The sequence below is a fragment of the Delphinapterus leucas genome, chromosome 2 (genome assembly GCF_059928025.1).
Source record: "Delphinapterus leucas isolate spDelLeu-1000000601 "Yukka" chromosome 2, BTC_Dleu_Yukka2, whole genome shotgun sequence".
Taxonomy (NCBI): domain Eukaryota; kingdom Metazoa; phylum Chordata; class Mammalia; order Artiodactyla; family Monodontidae; genus Delphinapterus; species Delphinapterus leucas.
The window spans coordinates 97,127,420-97,143,611 of record NC_143130.1 but is presented as its reverse complement, the minus strand read 5'-3'; the positions used below and the strand labels follow the sequence as shown (position 1 = coordinate 97,143,611).

The 16,192-nt window shown below is 38.6% G+C and overlaps 1 protein-coding gene across 5 annotated transcripts in view; it reads right to left on the bottom strand.

The window, feature by feature from the left end:
- INO80 (INO80 complex ATPase subunit) overlaps positions 1–16,192 on the bottom strand; it is a 131,187-nt gene that overhangs the window by 80,806 nt on the left and 34,189 nt on the right. For all 5 annotated transcript variants that reach the window (XR_016392116.1, XM_022587428.3, XM_089907336.1 and 2 more), the window contains 5 exons: positions 15,552–15,672; positions 14,249–14,463; positions 5,528–5,581; positions 3,706–3,909; positions 834–1,029 (listed from right to left, as the gene is read on the bottom strand). Coding sequence is in view for 4 of the 5 variants with exons in the window: in XM_022587428.3 (XP_022443136.1) it covers positions 834–1,029; positions 3,706–3,909; positions 5,528–5,581; positions 14,249–14,463; positions 15,552–15,672 (790 nt within the window). In the remaining variant the exon portion in view is untranslated. The remainder of the gene's footprint in view (positions 1–833; positions 1,030–3,705; positions 3,910–5,527; positions 5,582–14,248; positions 14,464–15,551; positions 15,673–16,192) is intronic.

Here is a 16,192-nt window from a genome sequence, read left to right as displayed (position 1 = left end):
AATTTATACTACCATATGTGGATCCCCGACGCCAACATTCTATTTATCCCTAAGTTCACAGAGGGTGAGGGAGAAGAAAGGCTCAAATTACTTGACAGAGGTAAGGACCTGGAAGTGGCAATGGAGGCAGAGGGCTGCCATGGTCTCTAGGAGCCAAAGCCAGCTCACAAAAGCCACCAGGAGACTGAGCCCCAGTCTCCCAATCCTGCGTTTCTTGCATGAAGCAATGCTGATGCCGGAAAAAGCAAGACAATGAGGATTCAAAATTGTAATATATTTATACCAGGTGATTCCAAAAGAAGAAACAGAGACTGTGTAAATCCCAACATAATCTGAAGCACTCTCATTTTCTCTTATTCTTACTCAACATGATCTTGACCACTATTCTCTGTGAACTTCCTCTCAAATTTTACCCCAATTCCTCCCTCTCTGTGTGGTCACAAAAATACCAAAACAGTCTCTTCTCATGCTTTACTCACATCACCAAGAATCCTGTTACGTGAGAGATGATTTTCTCTAATTAGATATGTTCACTGAATTCTTCTGATACAATACCTTTTATTTCTATGAACAAATCAACACACAAAATATTCCCAAATTTGCAAGATCATATAACCACACCCTTTCCTTTTCAAATTCTTTAATAAAAGTTTTTTATATGCTTATTTTATACAAACATTCACACTTCCCCTACTCCAATAAAATAAATCCCCCTTTTGATCAATATTACCTATTGATCAAGACAAAACTTGCAAGAATTAATGATGAGTATAACCTGAGATATGAAAAAATTTTGGGTATCTCCTTCCTCCCATTCCTGATTCAGGACTCACCATAATCCTCCTGTGTGATGTTAACTACCACCCCTCCGCCAATGTCAATTTGTCTCTGTGTAGAACTATCTTCCAGTTTCCTTAAGATTTCTTCCTGGATCCCATCGTGACCCATGTCTCGTTTGCGACTCATGAAATGGGCATACAACTCTGTCTGGGTGATGAGGAAGTTCAGTTTTCGCTGCTGCCTCTTGGCCTAAAGGGGAAAAAAGATGAAAGTGAAAAGAGTCAAATCACCAATCACATACAAGGGTAGTCAACAGAATTCACTATACATAGTTTGCAAACAATTCCTTTACAAAGTATTTACCTTTAGAAAGGTAAAAATTGTTAATGAACAAATTTTATTATAACTAAGTCAGTGGTACTAAAAGCAAGGAATAATCTTCATTTATAGCCAAATAATAACCTATGTTTTGCTCTCCTTTACAAAATAAAATCTTTTTTCCACTAGGCTTCTGTCTAAAATGCTTATTTCTTTACTGTATTACTTTTCTTTAATGGCACTGAGATACCAACTAAATTCAAACAACATGCTTTACTTAATAACTTGGGTGATAAATACACGTGTACAGCTTTATTATTTTTAAAAACATAAATGTGTCCAAAACTCTTCTTTAACACCGAAAGGCAAAATAAGTGACGAAGAGCTATAAATTATTCTGAAAGTCAATGCAGGAGGTATATGAGAATAAGAAGCCCATGAAAAAAAGAAAATGCTCCCCAAAACAGCCTACTGTTCATCTGTGACAATGATAGCTATAAAACATGAATATAGACCAAATACAAAATCACAAGCACATATACCTTTTTTTAAAATATGAGAAAGCTAAATTCAAAGTGCCTCTGAAATAACCTAGTAAGAAAAATAATCATTGTCAGTAAAAATCATTCTTCAAGATAAACAATAAAATGAGTAAGCAAATGATTCAAAAGACTGAATTATATGAAATACAGCATACACAATAAATACCAAATCAAAGAATCATTATTCTGCATGAACTATTTTATAATAAAATTCATATGAAGTATACCTGATTTATCCTTGATCCACGTCCACAAAAGAAAAACAACAATAAAATAAGGAACATGGCCAGGAAGGACATAAGTCCCAAAGTATGCTACGCAAAACTAGACTTTCTCCTTAAGGTTTTATAACACTTTAGCCAAATTCAGATTAGAAAAAAAATCTTGAGAGTTTGAGAGAAAACTGATTTATTTTCATAAAGGATACAGATGTTCATGTTCTAAAGCTAAAGTACTGTCAAGAAAACCTTTCTAGGAACTTCCCTGGTGGTCCAGTGGTTGAGACTCCGTGCTTCCACTGCAGGGGGCACGGGTTCATTCCCTGGTGGGGAAACTAAGATCCCGCAAGAGGCACAGTGCAGCCAAAAATTAAAAGAAAACCTTTCTAAATTAAACCATAAAAGGTAACATTTCCTTTAACTTTAAGGAAGTCACCTACTATGTGCCTAAATGACGAAGGCAAATTAAGGGAACAAGGATACATCAAAAATGTCTTAATTCAAAAATTCAGAGAAAAAGACACATAAGTCAACATAATCACAGATGAAAGCCTCATCAGTTAGCTATCAACAAAACTGAGAGAATGTCTCACAAACCTAGATCATAAGCCAAGTCAGTTTCAAACCTTCAAGATCTGTGACTAACTCAAATGCCTCTAAACTCAGTGAGCAAATATTTCCATTAGCATCAAAAGTTTACTAACTCAATAATATGTTTATCTTCCAGGCAAAGGAACAAGTCACCCAGAGACTTAAGAGAACTGGGCAAAATCCATATTCCCGCTCAAAGGCATGAGACAGGAGGGAAGAGGACTCCAAAGAGTCTCCATGGCTCTGCTTTGACAGGAGTACTACCTATACCCGAAAGAAAACATTCAATCCTGATTCCCTTCCTTCTCCAGACCTCAACTGTCCTTCCACTCATCCCAATGGGCTTACCAATGGCAACATAATAACTCTGTCCTCTTAATCTCTCCTCTTGCTTCCCTGAATAATACTCTCAGCTGATATCAAGCTTAGCAAGAGAACTGACTGCAAGTTAAAACAGAAAAGTAGGCGGCAGCAGGTGGGGAGGGGGGAGGTGTCTCAGAAAACTGAGCTAGTTGTCCATTGTCCCTATCTGGCCCTAAATTTGGCAACCAGCCCTCACCTTCCAACAAATCGAAATTACAGCCAGCATCTGGAACCAAGCCCAGATAAGCTCTAAGCTGTTTTCTTTTTCTTTCATTCCTTTTCTTTTTTTGTGGGGGAAGGCTGGGGAAGGGTGTCCTCCAGAAATATTCAAAAGAATAAGGCTACAAAGAATAGAGGAAACGGGGACTTCCCTGGTGGCGCAGTGGTTACGAATCCGCCTGCCAATGCAGGGGACACACGCTCAAGTCCTGGTCTGGGAAGATCCCACATGCTGTGGAGCAACAAAGCCCGTGCGCCACAACTACTGAAGCTCGCACACCTAGAGCCCGTGCTCTGCAACAAGAGAAGCCACTGCAATGAGAAGCCCACGCACCGCAACGAAGAGTGGCCCCCACTTGCCGCAACTAGAGAAAGCCCACGTTCAGCAACGAAGACCCAACACAGCCAAAAATAAATAAAATTTAAAAAAAAAAAAAAAAAAAAAGAAGAGAGAAAGTGAGGACAGAAGAGGGGTGAAGGCCAGGGAGAGGGCCTTACTAAAAGAATAAAAACAGAACTGATTTACTGGACTAAAATCACTATACTCAAAGTTATGTCTTAAAATATGTTTTCAACCATTTCATTGGTTAGATTAATAACTTATGAAATGCTAACCAATCTCTTAATATGGCTGCAGCAATTATGGTTTTCAAAATTTCATGCTATTGCCCTACCTCCCGCATTTCTTCATCCAACTTCCGTTGCTCCAAGGCTTCCTTCTCTGCACGTTTGCGGTGTTCCTTCTCCACCTTCTCATACTTCTTCCAGTACAGAAGCATTTCCTTGGTGAGGCGGCGAGCACGAGGTAAGGTCTCCTTACAGTTTTTCTGGGCCTGCAAGGCAGCTCGACGCACCTCCTTCATGCATTGGTGGGCGAGCTGCAAGTGACAACAATGTTATCACATTGGAGGAGGACCAACACCAGGGCCAGTTCTCCCTGGACTCTAAACCACACCATCCCTCAACCTGTTCAGGGCATATAGTCCTCCTATGGCCACATCTCTTTCTCCCTAATCTGATTAACATCTCTATACAGTCCTGTGAGCCAGTCCCAGACCACAAAGTAATATCAGGGATGAGACATCTACAGACACATTGCCTTAGAAGATGAAAAAAAAGTATAATAACCTAAGATGTTCTGGGAAGTTTTGAAATATTATCATACACATTAATAATAAAAGCTTTTGGGAATTCCCTGGCGGTCTAGTGGTTAGGACTCTGCACACTCACTGCTAAGGGCCCGGGGGTTCAATCCTTGGTTGGGGAACTAAAATCCCACAAGCCGTGTGGCATGGCCAAAAAAATTTTTTTAATAATAATAATAGCTGTCAGTGTTTATTATATGCTAGGCACCATTCTAAGCTTAACATATATTAAACTAATTCATTCTCCACAAAAACCCAATGAAGTTGATATTTTATATATAGATGAGGAAATGATGATGAGTGACTAGCCCAGGGAAACACAACTAGTAAGGTTACCTCATCTAATTCTCACAATACCCAAAGAAAGTTGCATTAATTCTCTCTAAGGGAAAGTATTAATACCATCATTTCTTAGATGAAGAGACTGAGCACAGGATGACGGCATGATTTGCCCAAGGAATTAGCAGTTGGCTATGGTCTTACCCCCAAAAATTTGAAAACCAGAAATGCGAGGAAGAGCAATTTTATTTTTAAAATAGATTGAAAAAGAAACGGAACTGAGTTATTTGTAGTGAGGTGGATGGACCTAGAGCCTGTCATACAGAGTGAAGTAAGTCAGAAAGAGAGAAACAAATACCGTATGCTTACACATATATATGGAATCTAAAAAAAAAGGTTCTAACGAACCTAGGGGCAGGACAGAGATAAAGACGCAGACGTCACCACCTAGAGGGGTGGGATAGCGAGGGTGTGAGGGAGGGAGATGCAAGAGGGAAGAGATATGGGGACATATGTATATGTATACCTGATTCACTTTGTTATAAAGCAGAAACTGACACACCATTGTAAAGCAATTATACTCTAATAAAGATTTTTTTTTAAAAAAAGAAAAAGACACAGACGTAGAGAATGGACTTGAGGACACGGGGTGGGGGAAGGGTAAGCCAGGACGAAGTGAGACAGTAGCACTGACATATATACACTACCAAACATAAAATAGATAGCTAGTGGGAAGCAGCCGCATCGCACAGGGAGATCAGTTCGGTGCTTTGTGACCACCTGGGGGGTGGGCTAAGGAGGGTGGGAGGAGACGCAAGAGGGAGGAGATATGGGGATATATGTATACATAGAGCTGATTCACTTTGTTATACTGCAGAAGCTGACACAACATTGTAAAGCAATTATACTCCAATAAAGATGTTAAAAGAAAATAGATTGAGAACATTTAGAAACTCTCGTAAGTACTATTAGATTAAGTATCAACAGGTCACAAGAGACAAGAGCAGCAACCATAGATCTAAATAATAAGAACACATTCCAGCAAAACATAAAATGGGAAATATAATCATACCTTGCGGCTATTGGTGAGAAACAGGTTACGAGCTGAAGCTTTCTGCTTGTTGGCCTAAAATAGTTAAAAACAATACTTCATTTAGGATTCTTTTTTGAAATACGATTGTGTAGACTGGCACCGTACTTTACTGATCTCCTCAAAGATTAAAAAATAAAATGCCAAACCAAGCGTAGTCAAAATACATTACTTCTTTCAATTAAAATAAAATACATTACTTCTAAGAGTCACCCAAATGTACCAACTCAGAACCACACATAAAGCTCCTAAAGCCTCATTAAAAAAAATAAACTGGTGTTGTATCTGCCTTAAATTGAGTCTTCTGTATCCTTCTGGAAAGAATTTAAGCTATATTTAAGGCTTGAAGTGAACTAGGAAAATGTAACAACATACCCTAATCCTAGCACCACCCTGATTAGAACACTGCTTTCTAGGGCCAATATGCAAAGAAGCTGAGACAGCAGGGCACTCAGATACAAAAATCATTAGGAGAAAGGTAAACTAGCTTCTTAGTTTGTGATTCTAGCCCTACCTCCAGCCAAGGCAAACCCACTGCCACTATTACTTAATTTTTACCACCACTTGACCTCATCTTCTTCAACAAAAATTCCAAGGCAGACCTAACACAATATGACTCAGCAGCCCACAACCAAGTCTCAAGCTGCTTATTATGTCTACCACTTCAGTTAAAAAAAAACTAGCTTCAATAAAGAAACCTGATTTTAACCATGATGGTCCATTTATTTGATGTGGGAAAGAAGAGGCAGAGCTGAGTGGCTCTCTGACTATTAAAGAGATCTCCCCCAGACTGTAAAGAAACAATGGGTGCGAAGTTATACAAAGGGCCTGAAAGCCATTTCTATAATAATCCCACCTCAGACTGTCTGATTAAGGGAATTTTTACGGCTTTTAACAAAAACTTTCTCTAATTCTAAAGCAACTATTGCCACTTTAAAGATAAAAATCTCAAATATTCCCACTGAATTCCTTATCATCAGAGGGCATCATCTGAAGCCTCTTCAAGTATGAAACAAATTTTTCTGTAACTTTTCCCATCACGAATGTTCATACAAAGTCAACAGGCACATGAAAGGTGCTCAACATCACTAATTATCACAGAAATTCAGTCAAAATAAAAATGAGATATCACCTCACACCTGTCAGAATGGCTACCATCAAGAGGACCACAAATAAATGTTGGAGAGGATATGGAGAAAGGTCCCTAGCACACTGCTGGTGGGAATGTAAATTGGTACAGCCACTATGGAAAACAGTATGGAGGGCCCTCAAAAAACTAAAAACAGAACTACCATATCGTCCAGCAATTCCACCCCTGGGAATCCAAAGAAAACGAAAACACTAAGTCAAAAAGATACACGCACCCCAATGTTCACAGTAGCACTATTTACAAGAGCCAAGATATGGAAGCAACCTAAGGGTCCAACAACAGATGAATGAATAAAGAAGATGTAATACACACACACACACACACACACACACACACACACACCCCGTAATATTACTCAGCCATAAAAAAGAATGAAATTCTGCCATTTGCAACAACATGGATGGACCTAGAGGGTATTATGCTTAGTGAAATAAGTCAGAGAAAGACAAATATTGTATGTTATCACTTACATGTAGAATCTAAGAAATAAAACAAATGAATATAACAAACCAGAAACTGTCTCATAGATATAGAGAACAAACGAGTGGTTACTAGCGGGAAGAGAGGGAACAAGATAGAGGTATGGGATTAACAGGTACAAACTACTATGTATAAAAAATAAAATAAATAAATAAGCAACAAGGATATATTGTATAGCACAAAGAACTTAGCCAATATTTTATAATAACTTTAAATGGAGTATAATGTATAAAAATTCTGAATCACTATGCTGTATACCTGAAACTAATATAAATCAACTATATCTCAATTAAAAAAAAAAGAATGCTCAAACATATACTCTCTCTCCAGAAATATTTATTAATTGCAATGGAGGGAGGGGAAGTAATTGCACAATGCAGAGGCACCATCATACTAAGGGATCAAAGCTAATATCACAATATAGGGACAGATGTGTCAAGTGCCTCTTGATGAGATATGTCAAGAACACATCACTCTCTAGTAATATTGCCAAAAATGCATAATTCAAATCTAATCCCAAGGAAACATCACACAAACCCAAATTCAAAAATATTCTACAAAATGATATACTCTTCAAAATAACAATGTCAGGAAAGATGAAGGCTAAGGAATTGTTTCAGAATAAAGGAGATTAATGAGACATGACAATTAAATGCAACATGTAGTCCTAGATTGATTCACGGGTGGGGAAAGTGCTAAAGGACATTATTGAAACAAGTGATGAAATATGAAAACCTATGGGTCAGATAATAATTTTTAATACTGCACTGTGGTTATGCACTAGATGATTTCCTTTTTCTTCGGAAACACACAATTATTAGGAGTAAATTTAGCACAAAATCTCAAACTAACCCTTAAAGCGAGTGAGGGAAAAAGTATGCATTTATACGGCAAAAGCAAATGAGGCAAACAGGTGCTAAATACGAGAAAAAGATACATGGCAGTTCCTTGCATTATTCTTGCCATATTTTTTTTTTTTAATTTTTAGTTAATTTATTTATTTATCTATTTTTTGGCTGTGCTGGGTCCTTGTTGCTGTGTGCGGGCTTTCTCTAGTTGGAACTACCATTCTATTTTTAGTTTTCTGAGGGACCTCCATACCAAATTACATTCCCACCAACAGTGTGCCCCACTGCTTCCCCACATCCTCTCCAACATTTGTTATTTGTGGTCCTTTTGATTAACAGCCATTCTGACAGGTGTGAGGTGATATCTCATTTTTGTTTTGATTTGCATTTCTCTGATGATTAGCAATGTTGAGTATCTTTTCATGTACCTGTTAACCATCTACATGACTTCTTTGGAAAAGTGTCTATTCAAGTCTTCTGGCCATTTTCTGATTAGGTTGCTTTTTTGATACTGAGTTGTATGAGCTGTTTATATATTTCGGATATTAATCCTTTGCCAGTCATACCGTTTGCAAATATCTTCTCTCATTCTATACATTATCTTTTTGTTCTGTCAATGGTTTTCCTTGCTGGGCAAAACCTTTTACATTTAACTAGGTCCCATTTGTTTACTTTTGCTTTTATTTCTTCTTTTGCCTCAAGAAACAGATCCAAAGAAATACTGCTACAACTTATGTCAAAGGTTGTTCTGCCTATGTTTTATTCCAGGAGTTTCATGGTTTCAGATCTTATCAGATCTTCTCAGGTCTTTAATCCAGTTTGAGTTTATTTTTGTATACGGTGTGAGGAAACTGAACTAACTTTAGAGTTATGGAAAACATGCAAAAAATAGTAGAGTTCCCTTACTACTCCCCACCCACACTTTCCCTAATTTTAGCAACTTATATAACCATAGTGCAATTATTAAGAAAGGAAATTAACTGCCCTCTAGAGCCCATGAGCCACAACTACTGAAGGCCGTGAGCCACATCTACTGAAGCCCGCACGCCATAACTACTGAAGCCCATGTGCCTAGAGCCCATGCTCTGCCACAAGAGAATCTACCGCAATGAGAAGCCCACGCACTTCAACAGAGTAGCCCCCACTCACCACAACTAAAGAAAGCCCATGCAGCAACGAAGAGCCAATGCAGCCAAAAAGAAATAAATTAATTAAAGTTCCCTTTAAAAAATAATAAATAAAAAGTGATGCTTCTTGACACTTACGAATCAAAAAAAAAAAAAAAGCAAGGAAATTAACACCAGTAAAGTATTAACCAAATTATATATAGATCTTATTTGAATGTCAACAACTTTTCCACTAATATCCTTTCACTGTTCCAGGATCCTACACAATGTGTTCTTTTAGTTGTTCTTCTCCTTAATCTCTTCCTGTATGTAACATTTCCTCAATCCTTCTCTTTCATGTCCTTGACACTTTTGAAAAGCACCAATCAGTTATTCTGTAAAGTGTCCCAAAATGTGTGGTTTTCCGCTGTTTCCGCATGATGGGAATGACATCATTTACTATGGCAAGAATACCAGAGAAATGATGTTTTGATGATGTGCTCCTCTCAGTGCATCATATCAAGGAGTTCATGATATCAAAATTTATATTACTAGTGATGTTTACTTTGATCATTTGGTTAAGGTCCACTCTGCCAGTTTTGAAGCTATGCAACTTCTGTTTCTCCTCTACCTTTTGCCCTCTAATTTTAGCATTCATAAATGGATGTAGTCTGCAACAATTATTACTGTGGTATTTGCATAAAGATCATTTTATTTCCTTCTACACTTTCTAATTGGAATTCCTACTGAAAGGAAGAGTTGTTCCTTCTACACTTTGTCTATTCAAGTATTTACTGATAACAGTATGGACTGACAAATATTTCTTTTATTCTATGGGTCAAAATCCAGTATTATTCTTATTTATTTTGTTGCTCAAATTATTCTAACTTTGGCCATGAGGCGCTCCTTCAGGTTGGCTCCTGTGTTCTTTTGACAAGCCCCGCCTCCCCCCGATCTTTCTTCAGAACTTCTTTACTTTCTGGCACCACTTAAAAATGTTTTTCATTTTGTCTTTGGCTGCCCTGCACGGCTTGCGGGATCTTAGTTCCCTGACCAGGGGTTGAACCTGGGCCCCGGCAGTGAAAGCACGAAGTCCTAACCACTGGACTGCCAGAAAATTCCCCAAGGTTCATTTTGTATTTTCCCTGCTGAGTTCTGGAATAAGGTACTTCTTCAAGGAGCCTTGGTTCCTCTTATTAGAGAATAAAAGTTGTTTAGAAATCAAGACCCAGGGACTTCCCTGGTGGTGCAGTGGTTAAAAATCCGCCTCCCAATGCAGGTGACATGGGTTCGATCCCTGGTCTGGGAAGATCCCACATGCCACAGAGCAACTAAACCCGTGTGCCACAACTACTGAAGCCCGCGCACCTAGAGCCTGAGCTCCGTTACAAGAGAAGCCACTGCAATGAGAAGCCCGCGCACCGCGACAAAGAGTAGCCCCCGCTCTCCGCAACTAGAGAAAGCCCGCTCGCAGCAATGAAGATGCAACACAACCAAAACCAAATAAATAAGTAAGTAAGAAATCACGACCTGGTTGCCAGGTATCTTCATTGTTACTGGGGTGTCACTGCTTCTAGGCCCTCTCAGCAAACAGAACCAGAAAAAATATACATATGCATGCTAATCCATGCACACACACCCAAGTATATTTCAGTTATCTATCTGTATGTGTGTATATATATATGAAACCATGAATTTATACTGATACCTCTGATCCCAGTCCAACTTCATGGGCTTCATTTTAGCTTTCCCCTTCTCCTTACTTATAACTTCTTTCTCCAGCAGTGAGAAACTGGCTCATCTACAATATATTTACTTATTTGTTCAATCCTAGTATACACATAAAGTAGTTTCAAAATTGCTAACCTATTCATTCCCCTATGAGAAACACTTTTACTATGTCAATCATGGCATTTACGCATAGTTCCGTCAGTCTTTAGCCTTACATATCCAATCAAAATAATGTTCTCCTCAGTTACTTAGATGAGTTCTTTCTTCCCCACTCCCTGCAACTTGATCATGTTACTCATTTCTAGTACAGTTAAGTTCATTTGTTCCTACTTTTATTCCATTTTGACCACACATCCCCCCAACCTCCCTCTCCACCCACATCCTGGTTGGTTTAATACTGGAGGTATATCAGAAATCTGTGAAACATTACTAGGGTTCTAAAAGTCAGCCTCATACAAAATATACTCAAAGACTCCTTCCTCCTCATCCTTGCTACCCTGTTCCCATTCCTTCCCTCCTTTCCACCCTTTTCCCACTTGCCCTCTATAAGGAATCAATCACTTTAATTTCTGGTTCATCCTTCTTGAATTTCTTTTGAACGAATGAGCAGATATTTGTGTACTTTCTTGTATTCCCTTTATTCTTACATGAAGGGTATACTTACTTTTTTGTGTTTTGCCTCTTTCACTTAACTGTATGTCCTCGAAATTACTTCATATCAGTTCAGGGAGGTCTTCTTCATTCTTTATTTTTAACAGCAGTATAATAATCCACTGGATAGATCTACCATCGATTTAATTCAAGCCCCATGTATGAACATTTAGATTGTTTCTGTTATTTTGCAATTACACATAATGCTACAATGAATAACTTTGTTTACATGTATTCATGTATGGTTGCTTTAGCTTTAAGGTAGATTCCTAGAACTGGTAGTGCTGATTTTAAAGGTAAGTGCATCTGTAGATTGCTAGGTGTTGCCAACTTTCCCCGCAACACAGTCCTAATTTGTATTCCTATCAGTAATTTATGAGAGCACCTGCTTCCCCACAGGCTCCTTAACAGAATGTGTTGTCATATTTTTAAATTTTTGCCAGTGTAATAGGTGACAAATAGTGTCTAAGTGTTATTTTAATTTGTATTACCCCAATTATGAGAGACTTTGAACCTTTTTAATATGTTTTAGAGCCATTTTTATATCTTTCTTTGCTAACTGTCTATTCTTGACATTTTCCCATTTGTCTACTGAATCTGTGGTCATTTGTCCCTCCATTTTTTTTTTTAATATTTATTTATTTTGGCTGCACTGGGTCTTAGTTGAGGCACGCAGGATCTTCGTTGTGGCATGTTTAGTTGCGGCATGTGGGCTTCTTAGTTGCGGCATGTGAATTCTTAATTGTGGCATATCTAGTTCCCCGACCAGGGATTGAACCCAAGTCCCCTGCATTGGGAGCACAGAGTCTTACCCACTGGACCACCAGGGAAGTCCCTGTCCCTCAATTTTTAATAGTTCTTTCCATATTATTAGAGGTAACAGCCCTTTGACTGTAGTATTCAATGTAAATAATGCAGACTTCCCTGGTGGCACAGTGGTTAAGAATACGCCTGCCAATGCCAGGGACATGGGTTCAAGCCCTGGTACGGGAAGATCCCACATGCAGCAGAGCAACTAAGCCTGTGTGCCACAACTACTGAAGCCCGCACACCTAGAGCCTGTGCTCTGCAAAACGAGAAGCCCACACACCGCCACAAAGAGTAGCCCCCGCTCGCTGCAACTAGAGAAAGCCCGCATGCAGCAGCAAAGGCCCAACACAGCCAAAAATAAATTTTAAAAATTAAAAAAATTAATATCTCCCAGTTTGTCAGTTGTCTTTTTTTTTTTGCGGTACGCGGGCCTCTCACTGTTGTGGCCTCTCCCGTTGCGGAGCACAGGCTCCAGGCGTGCAGGCTCAGCAGCCATGGCTCACGGGCCCAGCCACTCCGCGGCACGTGGGATCTTCCCAGACCGGGGCACGAACCCGTGTCCCCTGCATCAGCAGGCAGACTCTCAACCACTGCGCCACCAGGGAAGCCCCTGTCAGTTGTCTTTTGTCATGCAAAAATTTATTTTTATGTGGCCAAATTTAAGAGTATTTTTTTTATTACCTCTGGATGTTGAATCATAGTTAGAAACTCTTTTCCTACACAAACGTTAGATAGAAATGCAGTCGTTTTATTCTAATATTTGTATGATTTCTTTTTTTTACACTGAGATGCCAAATCCATTTGGAGTATATGTGTGAGATACAGACCTAATTTTATCTTTTACAAAATGGCTATCTAGTTGTCCCAACACCATTTATTAAAGGTACTACTGGTCTATCTGCCCATTCATGTATCAGTACCATACTGTTCTAATTGTAGAGATTTTATAGTATGTTTTAATGTTTGGGAAGGCTTTTTTTACTGTTTCCCTAGCAATTCTCGCATACTGACTTTTTCCACATTGAGTTTAGAATCATCTTCTCTAAATTCATAAAATATCCTGTTCATATGTCTATTAAGATTGCACTCAATTTATAATGAAGCAATTAACTGGGTAAAATACAAACCACTGGTGAATCTAAGTAAACAGTATAAGGGGACTTGGTGGTCCAGTGGTTAAGAACTGGTCTTGCAAAGCAGGGACGCTGGTACGATCCCTGGTGATTGGGGAACTAAGATACCACATGCCTCGGGGCAACTAAGCCCACACACCACGACTAGAGAGCCCGCATGCAGCAACTACAGAGCCCACACACTCTGGAGCCTGCACGCCACAACTAGAGAGGAGCCTGCGCACCACAACAAAGATTCCGCATGCTGCAACTAGACCCGACACAGCCATAAATAAATAAACAAATAAATAAATAAATAGGGTATACGGACATTATTCCTGCAACTTTTAAGTTTGAAATTAGTATATCAAAACATTCAAGCAAATTAAAAGAGCAAAATGAATTCTTATATATGTTTTTCCTAAATCATTCACATTTTCTTCTAATACCTGTGATTATTCAGTAACATCCAAATGTTTATAAAGTCTAAGAAACACACGTCCATCATTTTATTTTAATTTCCTGCATTATGACCTATCAATTTGCTGTCAAATTTCTATTTCTTTATGTAAGAAAACTGCATTCCTCAAAGAGGTTTCCCTCCATTTTTTTGGCCCAGGAGCATAACACAACAATTATCTCATGTATTTTGATCAAATTCTAGAAAATCAGTTAACTGAAGAGAGTACTATTCAGAATTTTCCTAATTCCAAAAGATTAGTTTTCTTTCTGAACCGTGTGAAGGTATCTACCTCTCACAGCTTCTCTCTGGAGGGCAGGCAGAGAAAACATTCTATCTGGAGGCACTCACTTACCTTTGGTAGTTCCTTTTTCACAATGCTGAGCCATACTTTCCTGCGACGGGCATTGAGCTGCTCAATGGATAAGTGCTTCTTCTTGGTGCCAGGAGGAGGTGCATCATGAGAGAACTTGGCAAAGACTTTGGTCTGGTGGTGGTGGCGACGAGGGGATTCTTCAGAGGAAAGTTCTTCATCTCTTCGCCTTTTTTTCTTCACTTTTTTCAACTTAGCTGCAAAGGAAACAGACTCTCAGAAGGTTGCATTTCTTCCCTTCCACAGGAGAAAGTCACAAAACAACCTCATCACTTTAAGAAAAATCAAGGTTCTTTTCTCATTCCACTGAGACTGGCAATGTTTTTCCTTTTATCTATTCAGGTCCATGAATATTCCAAGAAGAAGCTAACACTACCTCAAAAAAGAACACTGGATACTCCCTCTGTTTACATGAAAGAGAAATAGAAGAGAACCTAAGAACTGTATTTCTTTTGAATCCAACAATAGGAAAGGAGGCTTATGAAGTATCATGAGCTCAAGTCATGATCAGAGGAAGGAAACTTTCCTACTTGGTAGCAATGTAAGGTGACTAAAGAAAAAAAACAGAGAAAGAAAAAAAATGCATTAACTGATATGACACTAAGACCTGTGAAAAGAAAACTGCACATGAAACAAAAATCTAGTTTGAGAGGGAGGGTGGAAGGATGAGAAAATACTGAGATAAATAAGGAGGATGTGGAAGAAATAAGGGAAGAAGGCTGAAAAGAGTGTTTCTGTACAGAGTTCATGCCTTTAGGGGAATAAAACCTGCCTAGTACAGATAGTCTAAAACTTTCCTTTCCTATTTCCTTCCTGACTTCCAGCTGCTTGGAACTCAGAGAGGAAAAGACATTTCCTGGCAAACGTGCAAACAAGCACTACAGAAGATCATCAGGAGGTGTCTATTTTAAATCACTACATACAGCAACAATGATAACTTATTCCAAATACTTCAGGTGACTCTTCATACTTCCCTGTGTATAACTAACTTCTTTCTGTCCCAGAACATTTTCAATATTTGGAGAGTATGTAGAAGAAAAAAAGGAATAACCTAATTGGCTTAAATCTCTGGCAAAGAATCTATAGTTCTCATGTCTTCATAATTCTAGAATAGATCATAAACCAAATACAAAATAAATTTAATACTATTTACAACTAGTAATCGGATAAGGGAGACTAGGGTTTTTCAGATAAAGCAAATTTCTACTTCATGGATTATGTTCAAAGCCCAAACGTACCTGGAACTAAGAATGAGTAAAGGTAGAAGGCTGGTCAATATCCTCACCTTTAAGTTTCTTTTCTTCCTTGAATTTCTTTTTTTTGGGTCCAAGAAGGTGCCGTTGCTGCTCATAGAAAGGGTCATATGTGGAGAGCAGTCCTGCACTGTAGTATTGGTATTGCTGCAACTGAAGTAGGCAAAGACAGTGATGTTTAGAAGGGCCTGTCTTTCCTACAGCACAGCCTTCAAATTATCTTTACTAAAGAAAGCTGATCCAGAGAAAAACCATAATTCCTACATACAGTATCCTTCCCACAAAGAGACCAATAAACGTTTAATACATCGAAGTGAATTATTTCCTTAACTTCAGAACAAAATGGGTTCATTGGCTATGCACATGGAAAGTTGTTGAAAATAACTTAAAAAAACAAATAAAAAAAAAACCCTTCATGATTCTGATTCTCCACCAGAATATTTACTTTGTCCTGACACATATTTATCATTGCAGAAAGGTCTCCTCTTCAATTCATCAACAAGAAATAAACCATACTTCTACTACCGATAGGTCCCCAGATTTACTGAGGTTTCTAATGCCTGCTTTCCCAGCTCTTAGTCTTATATTTAGTTTGAATAGTCCCCAGCCATGACAATTCTTCAATCTTTGAAGTCTTCTCTCTTCATTTCCCACTAAGAGTCTGACAATATTA